The sequence below is a fragment of the Aplidium turbinatum genome, chromosome 16, assembly GCF_918807975.1.
Source record: "Aplidium turbinatum chromosome 16, kaAplTurb1.1, whole genome shotgun sequence".
NCBI classification, from domain to species: Eukaryota; Metazoa; Chordata; class Ascidiacea; order Aplousobranchia; family Polyclinidae; genus Aplidium; species Aplidium turbinatum.
Genome location: NC_137487.1, coordinates 15103107 through 15122341, shown reverse-complemented (window position 1 = coordinate 15122341; position 19235 = coordinate 15103107). Strand labels below are relative to the sequence as shown.

The following is a 19235-nucleotide window of genomic DNA, read 5'->3' as shown; positions in this document are numbered from 1 at the left end:
TAGCAATACCTTCATTATTTTATCTGCAAATTGAGTTACGAGCGACTCTTGAAACAATTGTTAACCTGTTTTCATACATTGATATTATTACTTTAAATATAAACTAAGGCTTGGAAAAGAAACGTGATTAAATTTGTGTTTTCAAAAATAATAAATGAGGCTCAACTAACCCCAGGCTGTGGCTCAACTAACCCTTACCGTGGCGTTAGTTGAGCCATTTGACTACTAGTTTTTAAACACCTGTGAACCCGGTTGTCGTCGTTCGATAAGGCTTGTACTTCCTACAAATATTGTTTAATATACGCAGAAGGTAGAGTACTGTGAATGAAGAAATAAAAGCAACTCATATAAAAAAAATCGCAAAAATGCAAAAAGTGGCTCAACTAACCCGACCATCCTACCGCCGACAAATAGCCCACGCAAGAGATACAGTATAATAAAAGTCGTAGTGCAAACTAGCAATAACAAGTCTAAGTGAGCAAAACGGAAAAAAATTGACATCTGACAAGTTATTTAGGCTACTTCATATTTGTTTCAAACTGGCATCTACAGCACTTATATAAAGTTTATGAAACTTATACAATGTTTACAGATTAAATAACACTAAAGTTAGAATTACGTTTGTATTTTAAACGCATCAGTGGGTTCATCTTTCTCTGTTTGTTTGGTGGGTAATGAATATATGTAACAATAGCACACACCAGTGAGCTTTTTAGAGTTGTTTTCTAAAGTGGTTTATTGTATTTCATGCCTCAGCCATGCATGTCCTTATTACTCAAATCTTTAAATCTCCGTGAAAGCGATCTGATGTAGAGAAGACTAGTTTTAAGTTATGACAGCGCAAACTTAAACTTTTTTAACTTTTCAAAAAGGTGACAGACAGGAAGTTAGGCCAGCACATTAACGCAGCCAATGTTTATAAAAGAAGAATTAATCGCATTGAAAACGATGGCTTGATCAGCATCGATGTTGCACTGTGCATGCCAGTCGCAGATATTTATCGCCAGAAAGAGCGCTTAGTTTTCATGCTTAAATGCTTCAGGCAACGATTTAAATTTTGTTTGTGTCTGCAGTGTGATGTATCCTACTTTGGTTAGTGACGAATGAAAATATTATACTGGTAACGATACAGTTTAAAAAGTGCATGAGCAGCCAGGTGCGCTATTCTACATTATAGAGTAATAATAAAAATGGCCACAGTACTACAATACCTGTAATAGCAACTGATAACAATTCGTTGTTGAAAAGGCTGGTATATGTAGGCTGCACAGAAAATGAAGCTTCTCAGAGGTGTCAGTCGAAAAGTTTTATAAAAGTTGAGAAGAGCAAATCAAAACAAAATGATCTAAAAAAATTGATTAGAGAAAAAGGATGCTATATAATGTTACATTCTATCAGTAGCAAAAGAGGCTATTCAACTATTATAGTATTCCCCATTTTTTCACTTCTCACATATATAACGTTTCACCCATTATATATGATGCTGTCCGGTAGCTTAGCTTAGTCTAATGCACCTAATCTCTTAGTAAGGGGTTCCAAACTTTTAACGACAATGATCAGATAAACAACTTGTAGATAAACAATAAAATGTCTATATATGAGCTATTTTATCATAATGTCAAAAAATTGAAAACTGGCCACTGTGCTCTGTCCAATGGAAACTCTGCACTTTACGTTGGCCCTGTCCTTTACGCGGCACTAAAACTTTTGTAGAAAGCCGTAGCCTACTTCCAGATGCAGGTGAATAACTTTTATCGCCTAAAACTAGTAGGTTACAAGCCATGTATTCAATGTCTCATATCTCTGTCGAACATTAATCTTTACCGCTTAAATTTAATGACAGCTATTTTGTTCAGGTAATGACCAGATGGTGTTATTTTTTTGGATTTTGACATTACAACAACCAGTTTAGTGACATAAAGCATATAAAGCCTGCTTAGTTAGAACGACCGAACGTGTCAATAAACGACCCTCCCCCCGCCCCCTGGATCCGCCACTGACTAGGCTGCATTTGAACTAGGAAACGTGGATAAAACTCCAGCAAAATGCATAATTTCGAAGTGCCATTAGAACAAAAGTTTTGTGTGAATGTGAATACCTGCCGACGAGAAGTATGCAAAGAATAGTTTAGTTCAGTTTATTTTTTCTGCTGGCGAATAAACAATAGTCCACAAGTGAATAGGTAACCAAGGTTTGCTCAAAGTGTGTTGGTTGAATAGATTGAAAAGGCAAAATAGAATAAAAGACATTAATTGAGTTTGAAAATCTTTAGTCTATCCTCGGACTGAGAGCGTTGCTTTGGGAGCTTAATCCTGGCAGTTTCCTTAGGATTAAGCTAGATAGTGCAAAACGTTTGATAACAGCATATTTTTGTAAGCCATGCTGTCATGTTGCAGCCTCACTCATGCATAACAATTATGTTTCACACAGTATCCGTTTACATTTTTTCACCTTCTTTGTTTGAATAACTTGTCCCATCGTTAAACATTACCACATAGCCTAGGCCTAACTACCAGTTGTACTGCATTTTCAGAGACAGATAATATTTGAATTAGGTTTCGTTTGTTGAAAGTGGCATTGGCATAGAAAGCAACCCAATATGACTGAACTCCCTGTTCCACTGTCTAATCCTGAAATCAAATATACAAAGGTAGGCCAACAGCTTTATTTTATTATGTTTATGCGCTTTTGCATTGTATACTAGTTACTACACACCACCTTCAGTAACGAAGGGCTATGTGCTGCAGTAGCCAGTAAGTATGCAATATGTAGGTTATAGTTATAAAAATGGAAAATTAAAGAAAATAGAATCTCTCCCTTACATACGTGCATAAATAGAAAACCCAATCTTCTCCTTCTGGCCTTTCTAGTAAGCTTATGTATGAATGTGTTTGGCTACAGATTGCTTCATTATTTTTATTTCCACAATTTTGAATTGCTGGCTATTAGCCTAACACATTAAGCGTAGACTACGAAAGAGAAATAGAAAGACTTCACTGTTTTACATAACCGTTTGCGAATTTGCAAATCGTATATTGTTGTAAGTCATGTGGAAAGAATTTGACCAATCAAGAACGAGACATTTCTAAGAAAAATTCGTATTAGGATCTTGTATGTTTTGATTGGTCAAGTTCTATCACATGGCTTGCAGCAATTTACGATTTACCCATTCGCTTAACGTTAACTATAGGCCTACTAGCTCATTATCTTGTGCTTACAGCTATTTATAAACAACGAGTGGATACCAGCTGTAGATGGAGCCACATTTGCAACACACAATCCTTCAACAACCGAGAAAATTTGCAAAGTTTCCGAAGCAAAGCAGGCATGGTGCCACAAAATTGTTAAAACCTTTTTTGTGTATCAACACTCTCTTCCAATGAGAGGATGGCCTATTTCATTTACTCTTATAATCGCTATAGCCTACGACTAAAATGTTTGTATAGGCTATACCTCAGGCTCCATTCGTTATTGCGATGTGTGAATGACATACAGTATGTTGTTGTTGCTTTGTTTGCAAAAACGTATCAACTTTGAGCTATTCAAAATGTCTGTTGCATGCTGTGGTCAGTAGCGTTGACTGAGGGGTCCACGGGGTACTTTAGGACCCGAGATTATTTTAGGGGCCTGTAACCTTTGCAAAGGGCCAGGAAACTTTGAGAAACTACCGCGTATTTTTTGTATAGCCTACAGTGCGTCTTTCTTAAAAGTGCCTTGATTTAAGACTCGAGGTCTCATAGGTATTGGGCCCAAATTATCCTCTTAAACAGCCTTGATTGCAGTAGGCCTAGTGTAGATTATTATCGTAGCCAGCAGACTAAGTCTATTGTACATTTGTACAATCAGGACGTTGACTCTGCAATGATTTAACTACAAACAAAATTATAAAATTAAACTGTACTTTGATTTCAGGCTGATGTAGATGCTGCTGTGGCTGCAGCTAAGCAAGCGTTCGAAGAAGGGTCAGAATGGCGGACAATGACTCATTCGAAGCGAGGTTCACTTTTGAATAAAATGGCAGATTTGATTGAAAGAGATAGAGTTTATATTGCAGTAAGTACCGTTTTGAAATTACTAAGACGTGCTTATAGTGGCGTAGCCTACAGAGAATCTTCTAATGAAAGGCGGGCATTTGAGTTACTTTGAAAATTTTTAACGAAGAGTAGTGACATTATCTACCTGGGATAGGGGTAAAGGCATTTAAGCCGTGGATTGCGTAAGTCTATATAGCAGTATTGTTAATTAATTATTTAACTTGCGCTATCTAAAACAAACTTAATGTGCTCCTTCAAGGTGAATTACTAAGAGCATGTTCCAATGCCCCCCTCCTCCTGCGTATGCGACTGCATAATTATGTTTCCGCTTAAGCCTGCAATTTTTTCTTCACAAAATTGTTTGACTTGGCCTACTGATTTTTGTTTAATTTTTAGTCTTCTTTTTTGGTCACTTGAACTCAATGTTATTCTGTGACTGTTGAATTGGAAAGATTTCTGCGTGTTCATAGTAAAAGTAAGTTTAATCATTTTCAAAGTTAAACTTCATGGCCCTTTGCATTGTTATGGAGTCAAATACGGTATGGGCTCCTAAAGGGTTGTGAAGTGGAGTCAAAGTCAGCTGATTTCGATCTGAATTCACAACCCGTGTACGGTGTGGGCTTCCACACAATTCATTATCGATGTTTTGCAGTCCTTGGAAAGTCTTAATAATGGAAAGATTTACAGCCGCATTTACTTGAGTGATCTCCAGTTGGTTATCAACGTATTTCGATACTTTGCTGGATGGACAGATAAACTGTGTGGACAAACAATACCAATGGGTGAGTCCAGTGGCGTACGCAAAGGGGGGTGAGATCAACCTCCAATTGAGCTTGATATTTATATTTTATTGCTTATTAAGGCTTTCTTGCATGAGTTAATGTCCATTGTTCTCTTAGGCCTACAGTTTTTTTTAGTTAAACTCTATAGCTCTTACATTGTTATGGAGTCAAAGTCTGGTGTTTTTGATCCGAATTCATAACCCATGGTTAAGAAATATTTAAGGCCCGTCAATGAAAAAAACAAGGACCCACTAGTGGATTTCGGGGAGGCGAGATGATGCCCACCACGACCCTAAATGTAATCCTAACATTATATTCTCAGAAGATTTTATTTGCGTCTTCAAAATAAAGCCATATCTCTTGCAGTTTTATATTTGAATTTATGAAATTAGCCAAATTTTAAGTCAAGAGCGTCGATGAAATATCATTAATATAGGCTACTTTCTTAATTTCAGCAACTTGTATTGCCTTGCAGACGGAAATTTTTTCGCTTACACAAAACAGGAACCCATTGGAGTTTGTGCAGGAATTATCCCGGTACCTTTACTACTGACATGTTGTAGGCCTACTGCAGATAATCAGCTTAACTGTTTCTCTTATAGATGAAATATACCAACCATCCATTGTTTTGGTTTTCCATCAAATGTGAAAATGAAGAACATTAACAACAGAACATAGCTAAAAAAACTAATCAATGAAAAGTTTGACTTGATGATTCACATTTTTTTGCGTTGAACAAACAAACTAGCCCTAGACCAAAAAGATTGCAAGCAGTAGCGATGACAGGGGTGATTCAGAGAGTAAGCCTACTTTTGGTCCCGGACCCTGGGATAGTTTCAGGGGCCCGTAATCATTTCAAGGGTCCCTGAAACTTAAAACCACTTCGTATCTGTTGGATATGATGCGTTTTTCTTAAAAGTCTTAATTTGGGGCCACGAGAGTCTCGCTGGTACCGGACCCAAATTATCCTCTCAAGTTGCTATAACTTACCAGAAAAGGATAATTTTTAAATGAATTTACATAAGTGCATAAGTTCTTTAGTGGGGTCAAACCGGCGTCGTTTTGAACGTCGTACGAGGACTCTCACCACTCAGCTATGCTGTGTGATGTGGGCTAGGCCTACTGCACTCTTTCAAAAATCAGTGAGTGTTGTTCTTAGTTCTGTCAATTTCAACACATCTTTAACCCACCGCTGTGATTGTTGTTTTTCAGTGGAACGTTCCCATGATAATGCTTTCTTGGAAAATGGCTCCTTGCCTTGCTGCCGGAAACACAATGGTTTTAAAGCCGGCAGAAGAGACTCCACTCACAGCTCTATATATTGCTTCGCTAGCGAAGGAAGCAGGGTTTCCACCTGGCGTTTTCAATGTTGTACCCGGTGTGTCAAACTTATTCTTTTAAATTAAAAATGTTAAACATCCACAGGCCTATTTGCTGGACTAGCCTATGATTGACAGTGCCATGTAAATTCTGAATAAGCTCGTTTTGGTAACAGGATAACCATTAATTTTTTTAATTCACCAAGTAGACCTATAGGCTACAGGCTACCGAGTACATTTTTACTCTAAGGCTTAAAGGTTGGATGTGGTGACATTTTTAAGGTTTTGGTGAAACGGCTGGATCGGCTCTCTCCCATCACATGGATGTAAGCAAACTCTCCTTCACCGGTTCAGTAGCTGTTGGGAGACTAATTCAAACAGCTTCTGCCAATTCCAACTTCAAGAAGCTGACACTAGAAATGGGAGGAAAAAGTCCAATCATCATTTTTCCCGATGTTGATGGTGAGAGCAAGGTTATTTTTATATGTCTTGGATAATACAATGTCTGCCATGACGACGTCACGATGCAACCAAGCTGTCCGATGTTGCAAATTGTTGTCAGTTGTCTGGAATATGTGACAAATTGGATCACATGTAGGCAGGGCCGTTGAGAGGATGTTTCGGGCAGGGATATCTAAAGAAGGGGATACGAAGGCTTTTATTACGTCTGACAATAGAAGGGCTTTTGTTTATCGTAAATAATCTCTGTTTATCGTAAAATGACAATTGGCACCAATAGTAGTTTAATAAATCTTGTTATGATAACTTGCATTGCGCTATTAGCATCAAGCCTCGATATTCACAGCATGCTCATGGTTGCTTGTTAATTCAACTACTCATATACCTGCTTTACATTTAGCCTACTGCAAACGCTTTGTTAAAAAAAAAACAGCTTACTGGCAACCTTTCAACTGTCTTTGTAGACAAGTATTCTTTGAATATGCTCTACGTAACATTTGTTAACTGTCTTTTGTAGCTCATTGTACCAGCTGCACTACAAAACTTTCTACGATTTTAAAAAGAACCACATGTTTAAAGCACTACAAACTATCGCCCTGGTAGTGTCACGAGAATAAGGCAATCGCTGCGAGCCTTCATATCCTCTTCTCTAGATATCCCTGGTTTCGGGCCCGGTACCAATATGATTCTCGAGCCCCAAACCAAGAAAAACGCACAATATCCAAGGTGGTTTCTTCATATACCCGGGCGGATAGGCCCCTAAAGTTATTCTGGGCCCCGGTCCAAAAGTACCCCCTGTCAACGCTACTGCCCTGTAGGCTACCTGTCTATGCAGCCGACTTAGCCTACATACAATTGTATAGACTAGACGGCCTAAATTTGTATTTTTAAGTACCCTGCGATACAGCGTTCTTCATTTGTGACTTACATTTTGTAAAAAGCTTTGAAAACCATTGAATAGCCGCCCAACAGATATCATATCTGGCATTAGTGTCCATAGAGAGAAAAAGAATGAAGATGCCGCCATAGCCTAGTAGGCCTACATATGAAGAGTCTGGTAGACAGCTGCTAACCAGCAATAGTTTGTGTAATCGGTCTACTGTAGTCAAAAAAAATAAGATACATCTATGTAACGAAACTGAACGAAACAACACTACTTGCAGTAAACGAGGCGGTGGACGCAGCACATACTGCCATTTTCTCGCAAGGTGGACAAGTTTGCTGCGCAGGATCTCGAACGTTCGTACACGAAGATATTTACGAGGAATTTGTAAAGAAAAGCATTGAAAAAGCCAGATCGAGAAAACTTGGCAATGCGCTAGATGTCGCTGTCGACCAAGGACCTCAGGTGAACACAAGATGTAGTTATCCATGTCTGCAGTAGGTTACTTTGACATATAAGGTGGTTGCGTTAATTGTTCGGGATACCGTATCATAAGAGCAGTGCTTTGCTGGAAAGGTTGCCTAGAATACATTGTTAGAGGTAAAAACTGCATTAATAACAGGTAGGCTAATAACTTAATATTTATCAGCAAATCGTTGTACAAATGTATAGGGTGTAAAAATGTCCTTGATAAAAACAAACTGTAAAAAATAAACATATAGGCTGAAATGAAACATTTACTTTTTGTAATTGAAATGTGTAATTTAATTACATTTGGAAGCAATTGTAATTTGATAAATTCAGAACAATGAATTGAAAATGCAGATGGTGTAATTGTAATGTCATTGAACTAAAAGATATGCAATTCATCCGTGATATAGACCTTCATAATTTATCGCTATTTGAGCATTAAATTTTTGCTGCAGATCAACGAAGAACAACGTACTAGGATACTCGCTATGATCGATGATGGTTTAAACAAAAAGGGACGCCTTCGATGCGGAGGTAGCAAGCCAAGTTCATTCGCTGGTTATTTCATCGAACCAACAGTCATCACTGATCTTGATGATGATGCGCATTTAGCAAAGGAAGAGGTATTAACAATAAAAAGTCGCCGACAACCGACACTTTCCTCTGCAATAGACCTTAATCCAAAAGAGGAAAATATGGCATAGTTGCTAGTTGGTTGGAAAATAACTTAAACCGTGTTTCAAAAAAAAAATTGTTAATCTGATTTAGTTCAGAAAACCATCGTGACTTTGCAGATTTTCGGTCCAGTTCAGATAATTTTCAAATTCAAAACTGTCAAAGAAGTGATTCGCAGATCAAACAACAGTGCCTATGGCTTGGTGGCTGGAGTGTATACAAATAATGTAAACAGGGCGATGGCGGTTGCGAACGGAATAAAGGCTGGTACTATTTGGTAAGTGGAAGCGAAATTATCTCATAAAAAGCGTAAACTTAAACTGGCTACTGTAGTTGATTGAACGGCTTTGTTTGCACTTTTGAATCAAAATCGGTTTGTTTTTTTCATTAGTAGGATAGTTAGTTTGAAGCTGAGTTAAGGTTTAGCAACGTCACGCATTGAGCAATGTTACCTGGGATAGTGAGACTTTATAAGGGTAATAATACTTTCTTTCTTCCAGTTACCTGGGGTAGTTTTTTGAAAAGCTTAAACGAAGGGGAACACTTTGATCAATCTGCACGAACTTGCAATTAAAATTGGCCCAAGGTAGTTCTTGCACTTGGGTTTGCCAATTCTTCTGGGATACATTTTTATTTAAACCCCAAGACCCTTTTACATCACTGCAATTATTCAGATCGTGTTTTCATACTTGACTTCCCAAGCTAGCAATCCCGTCCTTTTTGCATTGATTCAATTCAAAAGGGGCAAAGAGTTTGTTACTTTCGGCGGATGGACATAACTCTGCACAGCCAGAACAAATTCCTATTTTTCCTCAGGATTAACTGCTTTTTTGCAATGAAAGCGTCGGTACCGTTTGGAGGATACAAGCTTTCTGGATTCGGAAAAGACATGGGCGAAGAGGCGCTGAGGAGCTTCACTGAAGTTAAATCAGTGGTGATGAAAGTTGCTCCTGAAGATGCGATTGAAAAGTGATGTTTGAAACGTTAGGAGCTGATGCTGCATTGAGAATTTCAGATAAATGACACACTGTCTTCCTTGCGTTTGTTTCAATAATATGCTGCATTAATTTTTTTTTTCTTGATTGTATTGTTGCACAAATGGATAACACTATCCAAAAACGTACCTGGAACCAAGGCGTGTGGAGTGTGTCTGAACATGTTTATTTTTCCCATTCAGTTACGTGAAAAACTCTCATACCAAAGTACACTGTGGTTTCAGTCACATAATTATTTATAGTTGAACAAATGAATATACGAATAAGTGCCTACAGGCATGACGTTGTTATTAGCCCGTTCCATCCAGTAAAAGCTGCATTCTCTGACGTGCAAGATAACTTTTACAGGCAGCGATTGTATGTTTCGATGTGTTGCAATAAATACAATTTCCTAATCGCTTATATGATGACACGAGTGTTCCTTCATCGCTTGCGTCCAGCCTTCTTTTTGTTGGTTGAAGGATCGTTTTCCTCTTGAAACTTCCGGATTAATTGGTCTTCCACATCTTCCCGGCAGTGTTCATATCTGGAGTACTCCATCGTGAATTCACCCTTGCCCTAAAATAGTCAAGCACTTTGTAAGTGAACTCAAAAAAACCCACTAGATGTCGTTATACAGAGTGTTTGAAGAAGAGCTGCCTAATTTGTATAGGTGAATTTTGTGAAATCGTCTACAAACCAATAACTTGCAACAAAAACATGCATTTGATTAAGAATTGGCGAGTATGGTGAAATTATAGGCACTGGCCTGAATAGGCCCCTCTGGCCGAATGCTCTGTTGGACGCAAAATATAAGTATTGCCCAATGGAAGTCACAGCACTATTCGTACCTCTGTCAGGGATCTCAGCTCCGATGCGTATCCAAACATATCGTTTAGGGGCACGTCACATGTCAGTGTGCAGTATTCGCCGTCGCCATCTTGGTCTGTGATCACTCCCTTCTTTTTATTGATGGAGCTAATTACAGCACCCTGGAACTCCAGGGGGGCACTGACCTCCACGTTCATTATCGGTTCCAAGACACACTTGGGCGCGTTTTCGTAAGCTGAAATTTAAGGTATAATGCTTCAAAGGGAGTTCTGGTATCACGTCTGCCCAAAGTACAGCTAACACGAGAGTGCGACTACAACCACGAATTTGTGCGCAAAGAAAGTGAATTCCCACAGCGACAAAAAATACTGCCAATTCAGGGGAATGCCTTTCACAACCGAGTGAATGGATTATTATCTTCGTACGGTACCTTGAAGAAAGGCTCCTTTTGCGGCTAACATGAATGCGATCTCGGAGGAATCCACCAGATGACTCGCACCATCCTGTAGAACAATCCGGATTCCAGTTATTTTTGCTCCGATATATGTTCCTTTTTCCGTTGAATCTTCCAAAAATCCCTGAAGACGAAAAAGTAAATATGTGATTGTAGAGAAGACACAACAATTAGTGCATATCGTAAAATTTTAACTAAAGATACAATGGCTGCTCGACACCTGTCCAAACATATAGCCCCAGTCACCGCCGCTGCCCCAAGTTGATAAAAGGCAGAGCCCGCGGACTGGCCAAGAAAAAAGCTCCATTTATTTTAAATCACAAATTAGTTTCTGGAATTTCACTATGAAGATTTGAAAGCACAAGAACAACATGATGGGGATGAGGTTGTCCACAGAACTAGAAATAACAACTACCTTCCTGATGGAGCCCATGTACTGGCTAGGTACGCTGGTACCGATTGTTTTGTCAACAAATTCCACTTTCGTGTTTTGGTCAGCTGGAAGAGGCTGAGAAAACAAATTTCGGACATCAATTAAATTGTAAAAAATACACCAAGTTCTAACGCGCTGGTGTATATGTTAAATAAGAAACCGCACCACAATCTTATAAATAGAATATCCTTGGATTTCTAGCACCGAGGTGAATCTACATGTAACAATCTGGCAAATAATGCTCCAATATACAATTATCTATATTCGAAACACGTGAAAAAGCCGCACTACATGGGCATTGTGCAGTAGTGCACGTAGGCTATATTCCCAGACAACAAATCAACTGTTTGTCACACTATTTCAACGTTTGTAGGCGTTGAATCGATGTGAAAAACGGCCAATTTACTGTCTGGGTTGTTTAACCACACATAGTGGTCTAACCCAAAATGTCAGTGTTGCTTCATTTCATTTGAGATCCTTGCTCGCATATGAAAATCAAGCAAATTACGAAAATAATGTGAAGGTTTGCAAACCACTAAGAAACGCGGCAACAATAACAGACTACCACTTCAATAAAAAAAAAAAACAAGAAATGATACAAAATATTAAAACCTTGAAAAAGAATTAGTTTGTTGACTGAGTTTGCTTTTTGCCCAATTGAAACTAATCAATGATTACAAAACCGGGAGGATTTGTCCATGAAAATGTGACAGAAACTGTGAAAGTCCGAGCAAGTCTCACCTCCACATAACCGATGAGTCTGCCATATTGCCCGTGACCGCCAGACTGCCGTTTGTGAGTGTAATCAAATCTGTAAAAGCAAAAACAGCTTTGAGTACTTTGATACTTTGTAACACCAACTTTGGAAGCACCAGCTCAGTGGACGAGTGGTTATCGCGTTCGACTCTGATCTACAGTACCAGCATTAGAGATCGATTTCAGGTCGGGCATACTGAAGATTAAAAAAAAAAAAACGGAACTGAATGTGTTCTTTCTTGCATAACGCAGTGAAGGTAAGTCGGGCAACAATGTGATGACATCCTAAATCTGGTGCAAAATTAAACATGAGCCATTGAGCCCTATCGCTAAAAGCAGCGAAAAGACCTGAGCAGTTGTAGAGCGACAATAAATAAATAACATTATTATAATTAACTCTGAAAGCGAAATATAAAGAAACACGCCGAAGCCGCAGCAACATTTTCACCACGATAAGGTGAAAATGTTAAATGTGATTCAAAAAACAAATTTACACGCAGATTGATTGAACCACCACAAGACTTATTGTTTCATTTATAAATCTGCCTATCGATGTGCACAGAAGAAATCTTGGACAATCGGTGACAAGTGATATGTTGTAAACAGCAGCCCGCGTGACAGAAATGACAAGATCGTCAATGGAAAACCTCGAAAGCAGTTTCGCTCTTTGAAGATCAAGATCAAACAAAATGGCTGGGTGCATTTCCGAATTTCCACGACAGCATGCACATAAAATAAAATTATATTAAATCAACCTTTTGTTTGAGCTCAGTGCATGAATTGCAATAAGTGCTCAGTGTTTATTATAATACAGAGCTACAAACCGTACCAAAGTTAAATACAACACGGCGGATTCAGTTTAAGATAATTACAAAGAAAGGATAGATGCTAGAATTGTCAAACAAAAATCAAATTCAATAAACCGTAATTTGTTTGAACCACTCTACATGAAGATATTTCTGCAAGCAGTGGAAGGCTCGCACAAACTTATTCAATTCAAGATCAAACACTACACAACTAGCACGAGAAGATTCACATGAGCGATAATTGCGGGGTGCTGATGCCTATTCAACCACAGATAGACAATTATTTCATTGAATGATTTTGTTTTCGTTGCTGTATTGTCTGCGAGTGAACTCAGCAAAAAAAAAAAATTGAGCATTATTCTAAATTAAACTTAACATTATAATTTTACTAAAATTATTCCATAACCACATTTGATAATATGCATAGAAGCCAGGGCCGGATTTAGCTGATGGGGGGCCCGGGGCACTTTTAGATCAGGGGGCCCCCCGTGCAAAAAATTTTTTCGCACCTACGGCGCGAAAAACCACCTTTACGTCCACAGTAGCATTAATCCAGCTGCACAGCATTTTGCAGAAACTTCGAAGGCTGAAAGAAGAAAAATAGCACAAAATCACAATTTTTCCACGTAGGGGCCCTTCAAAAGTCGGGGGGCCCGGGGCACCTGCACCCTCTGCCCCCCCTAAATCCGGGCCTGATAGAAGCGATGTGCTCTTTCTGCACCAACACAGAAAGAGAAAATAAATTATTTTTGTTAAAAAACGAAACACTATCTTGATTGCCAAATACACTCTGCTTGGTCTGCCTTTACCACTTCATGCAACCGCAGAATTGAAACAAGCCACACATCGAACCTCTCAGATGCAATTATTTTTTCTGTTTAAGTTGCTTGTAAGTTGTAGTCAGATAATAAATTAGAAAAATGGCAGTTTTGGCACATGGCAGACGCTTTCAAAAGAGTGGATGAAACCTTTATACAAGTTTAAAAGTTCAATGCGTTGTGTCCGAAAATTTACCACACCAGAGGCAACTAAGAAGCAATCAACGTCTGACATGTCAAGCATAAATGTCGTTCTCAAATATCCAGACGTTTGAAAGTCGCAGACGTTGAATCAATGTAAAAATAACCGATTTTTCAGTTTGGAATCACGATCTTTGAAGATGCCAACATACAACAGTTTGTCAGATCAACCCTGTAACACCGACAAAACGTCTTAATGTTCACTTCGTTCTCACACATAAAAACAATTCAAACTAAGATGGCAAAAATAACGTCCTTAAAAATTGTGTAGATCGCCCATTTGAGGAAGTGTCATAGTACCAGATCGCGTTTTCCAGTTAGTTTTTCCCACTTTTGACCTTAAAAATTGTTTAATCTCTACTACGTTCTGGTGAATCAAATCTAACAAGCAGCAAAGATCGTATAAAAAAGAATACATTGCAAACTAACAAAAACCTAACCCGGATGTGCAGTAGCGTTGACAGGGCGTCCAAGGGGTGGTAGACCCGGGCCCGCGATAATTTTAGGGGCCCAAAACCTTTTCAAGAGGCCAGGAAACATGAAAAAATATTGCTGGGATGCAGTGCGTTTTTCTCATGAATGTCCTGATTTGGGGCTCAAGGATCTCATTGGTACCAGGCCCAAAATATCCACTCAACGGCCCTGCGGATGTGAGTTGGCAGATAACGAAACTTTTAAAATGTTTGTGCGGAGAGTTTCCCAACATTCCATGTGGGAGGTACATTGCATTATATTGAAATATTTCAACAAAAAGAATTGAAATGTACAAAGAAAATATAGTTTGATGCCGCACAGTGACCAGCATTATACCCCGATCCAAAAAGGCAACTGTTGCTGACTGGGAAATTTTACATTCGCTGTTAATTTCTTCAAAAAGATTCTGAGAATACTTTAAAAATCTCTCACCGTTGTAGACTTATTTACGCTACAAACATTTCGTGACAGTTAAAATAGGATGTAATGAGCTTAACAGGGCAAATCAAGTCTTGAATTTTTCATTAATAATTTTATCCATTAGTTGAAATGGTGGAAAAAGAGTGACGCAATAAATTGTCAAATGAAATATATACAAAATCACCACCGAATATAAAAGACCATGTTTTTCATGGATAAATGCAATCCTGAAAAGACTACACTGGAGCCAGAAGACAGCCTCCGCCATGGCTGCTTCAATGTCGGGTCAAACAAAGAATGAATTGAGTAAAAGTCACGGTAGGAAAAGTAAATCTATCGGCATTCGCAAGTAGATATACTGTATATGAATATGGAAGGGAACAATGCGGAACATGTCTGAAGAAGCCATGAGATCTATTCGTTTTTTCGTTTTTTTATCTTTCAGATCAACTTATACAAAATCGTCAAATTTTAATATTATTACATTAATTTTATGTAAAAGACAAAACAAGAAAAACATGTCGAAAGCGGCCGCAACTACGCTCGTGTTCTTTTGCTTTCTTGCCTTGTCTGAAGAAAGACTCTTCGTCGCAGACAAAGAGATAATGAGTCTGTCAGGCTCAGAATACAACTCAAAAGCAGACCAAGGTAAATAAATCGGGTGACTTAGTGGGAAGAATTACGAAATGCAATACTCCAACTCCAGTAAAAGCTGCTTGTAGTCTTAGACGTTTAAACGACGTAAAAATACAAAATTTGCTAGCTAGGAGTGAATAATATGACCAAGAAACAACTCGTCTTGATATTCAATTCATACTGCTATCATTTAACATTTTCATTCCAATGTTGATGAAATGTATTATCGATGTTTAACTGCGCATGTTTCAATCACCAGTTAAACCAATGTTAGTGACCAAGGTTCTTGGTGACCTCATAACCTCCGAATACAACAGAGTGACACGAGCCAATCAGCAGCTCTACATTCAGTCACGTGCTCCAAGCGTTGCTTGTAAGGTGAGAGCAAGACAGAGTACAACAAACTTGAAATAAGTTCTAGTGTATTTTTTAAAAACTGTACAGTACTGGTATAAGATAAAATTTATAAATTCAAATTAAACCAGGAACAAAAAGGGTCGGAATACCTGGCCAATTTGATCAAAAAATAAAGAGCCCAAAATGTAGAAAATAAACTCATAATCAACAAACGTTCGAAAACTAAATGTTTCAGTTTTTATCTTCAGTGCTGTGAGTGAAATTTAGTGTTTCAAAACCAAGTTCATTCTAATAAAACATCAAGTTACACGTTTCACTGCAGGAAAAAGATATTTCTTCTTGCCATATGACGGTCTACTTGGTGGAAACCCCGTGCAGTCGTTTCACATCCAACCCCAACTGCAAGCCAGCCATGATGGATGCGGTGAGTTGTTCTCCATGATCGAATTGCAACTACTACTGCAGGATAAAGTGAAGCATCGGAGCGATTTTTAACATTTTTTAACTTCATTAAATGCAATATTAACGCAACAAAGACGTTTTCGAAAGAAATATTGTTGAAATTGCGTTTTGGAATGTGAGAGTCACCTTCAAGAGGCAAACAAGTTACGCAATAATTCAGCTGGAGAGAGTTTGTGCATTGATGATAAGATATGACACGCTCTCTCAGGGAAAAACTATCAACCGAATTTTAAACCACTGCGTTCTCTGCAGGTCTCGAAAAAATGCATGGTGATGGTGAACCTCCTCACAGCGAATGTCTTCTCACCATTAAGATGCCGGAATGGAAGAGAGAACGTACTCCCGGAGGAGATGGATGACACATCCTACTTTTTCAAAAATTCTCCAGAAGACTACAATGCGGGTGCGTGGAACAAAGAAGAAAATGCCAAGACGTCAAAGAAGCAATGGAGCATATATGACGGAAACCCATTTCCATTGTAATGAGTTTCAAGGATCAAATTAGAAGAATTTTGTGAAAGACAAAGATGATCTGATGCGACAGAGCCGAAAAGCAAATTAAAAATAATAAATTCAATATTTTGTCGAGTCAATTTTGGAATAAAAGTGAATTGAGCTAAAAAAAAACGATGTGCTGCAGTCTTGTTATTGCCAAATTATGATTATTGTGTAATTAATACATGTCGTTGGTGAAAGAATGCGGTGTGTGCAACGGCAGAAGTGAAATCAGTAAAGATCACCGAACGTCCGACAATATGCAGATAAAATTATTTTTATACCTGGCAACTTGATCATTTCCATCTGGCAAATTACCATAATTAACTTGTAAACGTTGCATCGTAAGCTGCCAGTGTAATTTTCCCGCTTTTGGCGAAATTTGTCTGATTTTACTAAATTAGTTATTGAAAGACAAGCTTCTACCTCCTTCAACCCTAGTTGTATAAACTGAACAGATTTTCGAGTCATGGTGGCTGGTGCACGTATGTTGAGACATGTTATGGTTGAGACCAATAAACCTTGAAAAAATGTGCAAACTTGAGTTTGGTCACCTGTAGCCAAAGTTAGACCCATATCGGTACTACATGATAAACGTGACAAAACGGACTCTTATGCAGGAAGTCTCACACTTTTATATTGAAGAATGTTTTGGACCGGTAGTAAAACATAGTAAACGTACCTACACCACACTCACGGCCTGGTTTTAAGCAACGCAAGAGAGACCTACACTTGTTTTAACATTTACAAAAAATGAAACTTTGTTAATTAAGAGTCTTTTGACAGGTTTTGCTTTTGTGGTTCATAAAAACTTATTCGACAGGCAACCGGTATGCAGGGATAGTGAATCTTTATTTTTTTATTATTACAGCGGGTTCAACAAAAATATACACTTCTTCCAGCAAAGCATCAGAAATTGTCCGTAAAAACTGAACACCGGGTTGACACCCACCGAATCGCAAATCATGCTCAAATACAAAAAATCCTGAAACAATTACGCGGGACGCGTGAAACCGAGTAAATGCCATAAATTGTTTTCAGACTTACGAAAAAATTGTTTGCATACATGGCGATGAAGCAAAAACCAGAGAGGGCTAACGAGGGATTGACAAAGTCCTCCAAAACGGCTAAAAAAAGCTCTTCGATCAGCTTTTTTTACCGCCTAGCAAACGATTTATGGGATCAGAATAATTACAGTTTTATATAAAAGAAGGGCGATAGTTACAACAAGAATATTTCCAACTCGGACAGTGTCAATTTATTTCTAATTGTGATTGGGTTCCTGTGGCTCAGAAAGATTGATTCAATGTCTGTTTCAAAAACAGATATTAGAGTTGTTTCTGAACGTTATGCTACAATCACAACACAATTCTGAGAGCAAGATTGCCATTGTTCCCAGCCAGACGTTGAATCAATGTAAAAAAGCACAGATTTATTGGTTGAAGCTTACAGTAAGAACTGCAACGTCGAGAAACGACATCCATTTAATACATTAACCGCATATGCAACATATTGCATAGATTCAATGTTTAATTACGGTGAATAGGTGAGCGGAAAACCATTGAGATCGAATTGCTTGCTTCTTCGAAAACCAAATGATGGTCAAAAGCTTAGCCAAGTGATACTGACATTGAATCCTGGTAGAAAAACAGTAATTGAGTTATCACTTATTGGTATTTATTTAGTGTACACTGTACAGTAACAGTATGTTGTAAGAATTGTTGAAGGCGCGCCACCACCTGTGTTAGTGTTAACCTGTAATTTTAAGGAATAGCCTTCGAGGACCTTCGTGACCTCATCCTTCGCCACGTAGCCCTTTATATCATGTGTGGAACTTTAAGAAGTGTAGATGGAAATTTCAGTGTAAAAAATATAATTGTAAATAACCACAATTGTGATGGCGGTATTTGGTTGCTTGAGATGCTGCGGTAAAAAAACCTATGACTTGTTACTTCGTCTGACTCAACCGCAGCAAGCCTGAGCGGTCACTTCTCTCACACGGACAAGTACCACATGTGTGACAACGTTTTTTTTTCCATAAACAGAACTAACTTATGATCTTGCCAATCACGCCAAGCACAAAAAGCAGCAACTCTAGTCGACGATGCGCATTGCTTACTCAGATACGAAACTAACGTGTTAGCAGAAAATGTACGTTTCATTCTAAAAATATTACTCTCAGACAAAGCTAATCTAGCAAAACCACGACGCAAAACTATTCATATGACAAATGATATCTTGGTAATAACGCAAGTAATTCTTATGTAAGTGCAAAATTTATTCGCAGTCATCGACGATGTAACAAAGTGGGCTGTCATTTATGATGGTGAGGTCCTATCATTTTAATTGAACCCTCACACGAGAGCATAACAAGCAAAAGAAAACTATCAAATTTAATTATAGGCCGCGCTGTAGTCGTTCGCAAAAGCGAGAAATTTTCATTTACAATAAGGATTGCACATTGTGTTATAAAAAATAAACTCTTGAATTGTAGA

The 19235-nt window shown here is 38.3% G+C and overlaps 2 protein-coding genes across 4 annotated transcripts in view; one reads left to right on the top strand and one right to left on the bottom strand.

Moving 5' to 3' along the window:
* The first annotated feature begins 2538 nt into the window (after window positions 1–2538).
* LOC145785038 (aldehyde dehydrogenase 1A1-like) lies at window positions 2539–16116 on the top strand. 3 transcript variants are annotated; one of them, XR_014291105.1, is made up of 12 exons: window positions 2539–2650; window positions 3221–3325; window positions 3913–4053; window positions 4687–4816; window positions 5292–5353; window positions 6029–6194; window positions 6418–6597; window positions 7758–7942; window positions 8404–8571; window positions 8743–8900; window positions 15686–15804; window positions 16106–16116. XR_014291105.1 is itself a non-coding variant. In XM_082596741.1 (11 exons), exons 1-11 carry the CDS (start codon window positions 2600–2602, stop codon window positions 9594–9596), a joined length of 1503 nt encoding a protein of 500 aa, XP_082452867.1. In that variant the 5' UTR covers window positions 2539–2599; the 3' UTR covers window positions 9597–10025. The 3 variants fall into 3 exon arrangements, 2 of the variants coding, with proteins under 2 accessions (XP_082452867.1, XP_082452868.1); XM_082596741.1 differs by lacking the exons at window positions 15686–15804; window positions 16106–16116 and adding an exon at window positions 9440–10025; XM_082596742.1 differs by lacking the exons at window positions 15686–15804; window positions 16106–16116 and adding an exon at window positions 9124–9182.
* LOC145785037 (elongation factor G, mitochondrial-like) overlaps window positions 9992–19235 on the bottom strand; it is a 27219-nt gene continuing 17975 nt past the window's right edge. Inside the window, exons 13-17 of the mRNA XM_082596740.1 lie at window positions 12057–12126; window positions 11298–11390; window positions 10859–11006; window positions 10449–10663; window positions 9992–10176 (exon numbers count right to left, since the gene is read on the bottom strand). Coding sequence (XP_082452866.1) covers window positions 10042–10176; window positions 10449–10663; window positions 10859–11006; window positions 11298–11390; window positions 12057–12126 — 661 coding nt within the window. The 3' untranslated portion in view covers window positions 9992–10041. The remainder of the gene's footprint in view (window positions 10177–10448; window positions 10664–10858; window positions 11007–11297; window positions 11391–12056; window positions 12127–19235) is intronic.

What these genes read in the sequence shown, in the direction of transcription:
- LOC145785038 (XM_082596741.1), top strand. Translation starts at nt 2,600, where the DNA reads ATGACTGAACTCCCTGTTCCACTGTCTAATCCTGAAATCAAATATACA. An exon ending in GAGATAGAGTTTATATTGCA is followed by an intron (nt 4,054 to 4,686) that starts GTAAGTACCGTT and finishes GATGTTTTGCAG; the next exon opens with TCCTTGGAAAGTCTTAATAA. An exon ending in ATAAAGGCTGGTACTATTTG is followed by an intron (nt 8,901 to 9,439) that starts GTAAGTGGAAGC and finishes ATTTTTCCTCAG; the next exon opens with GATTAACTGCTTTTTTGCAA.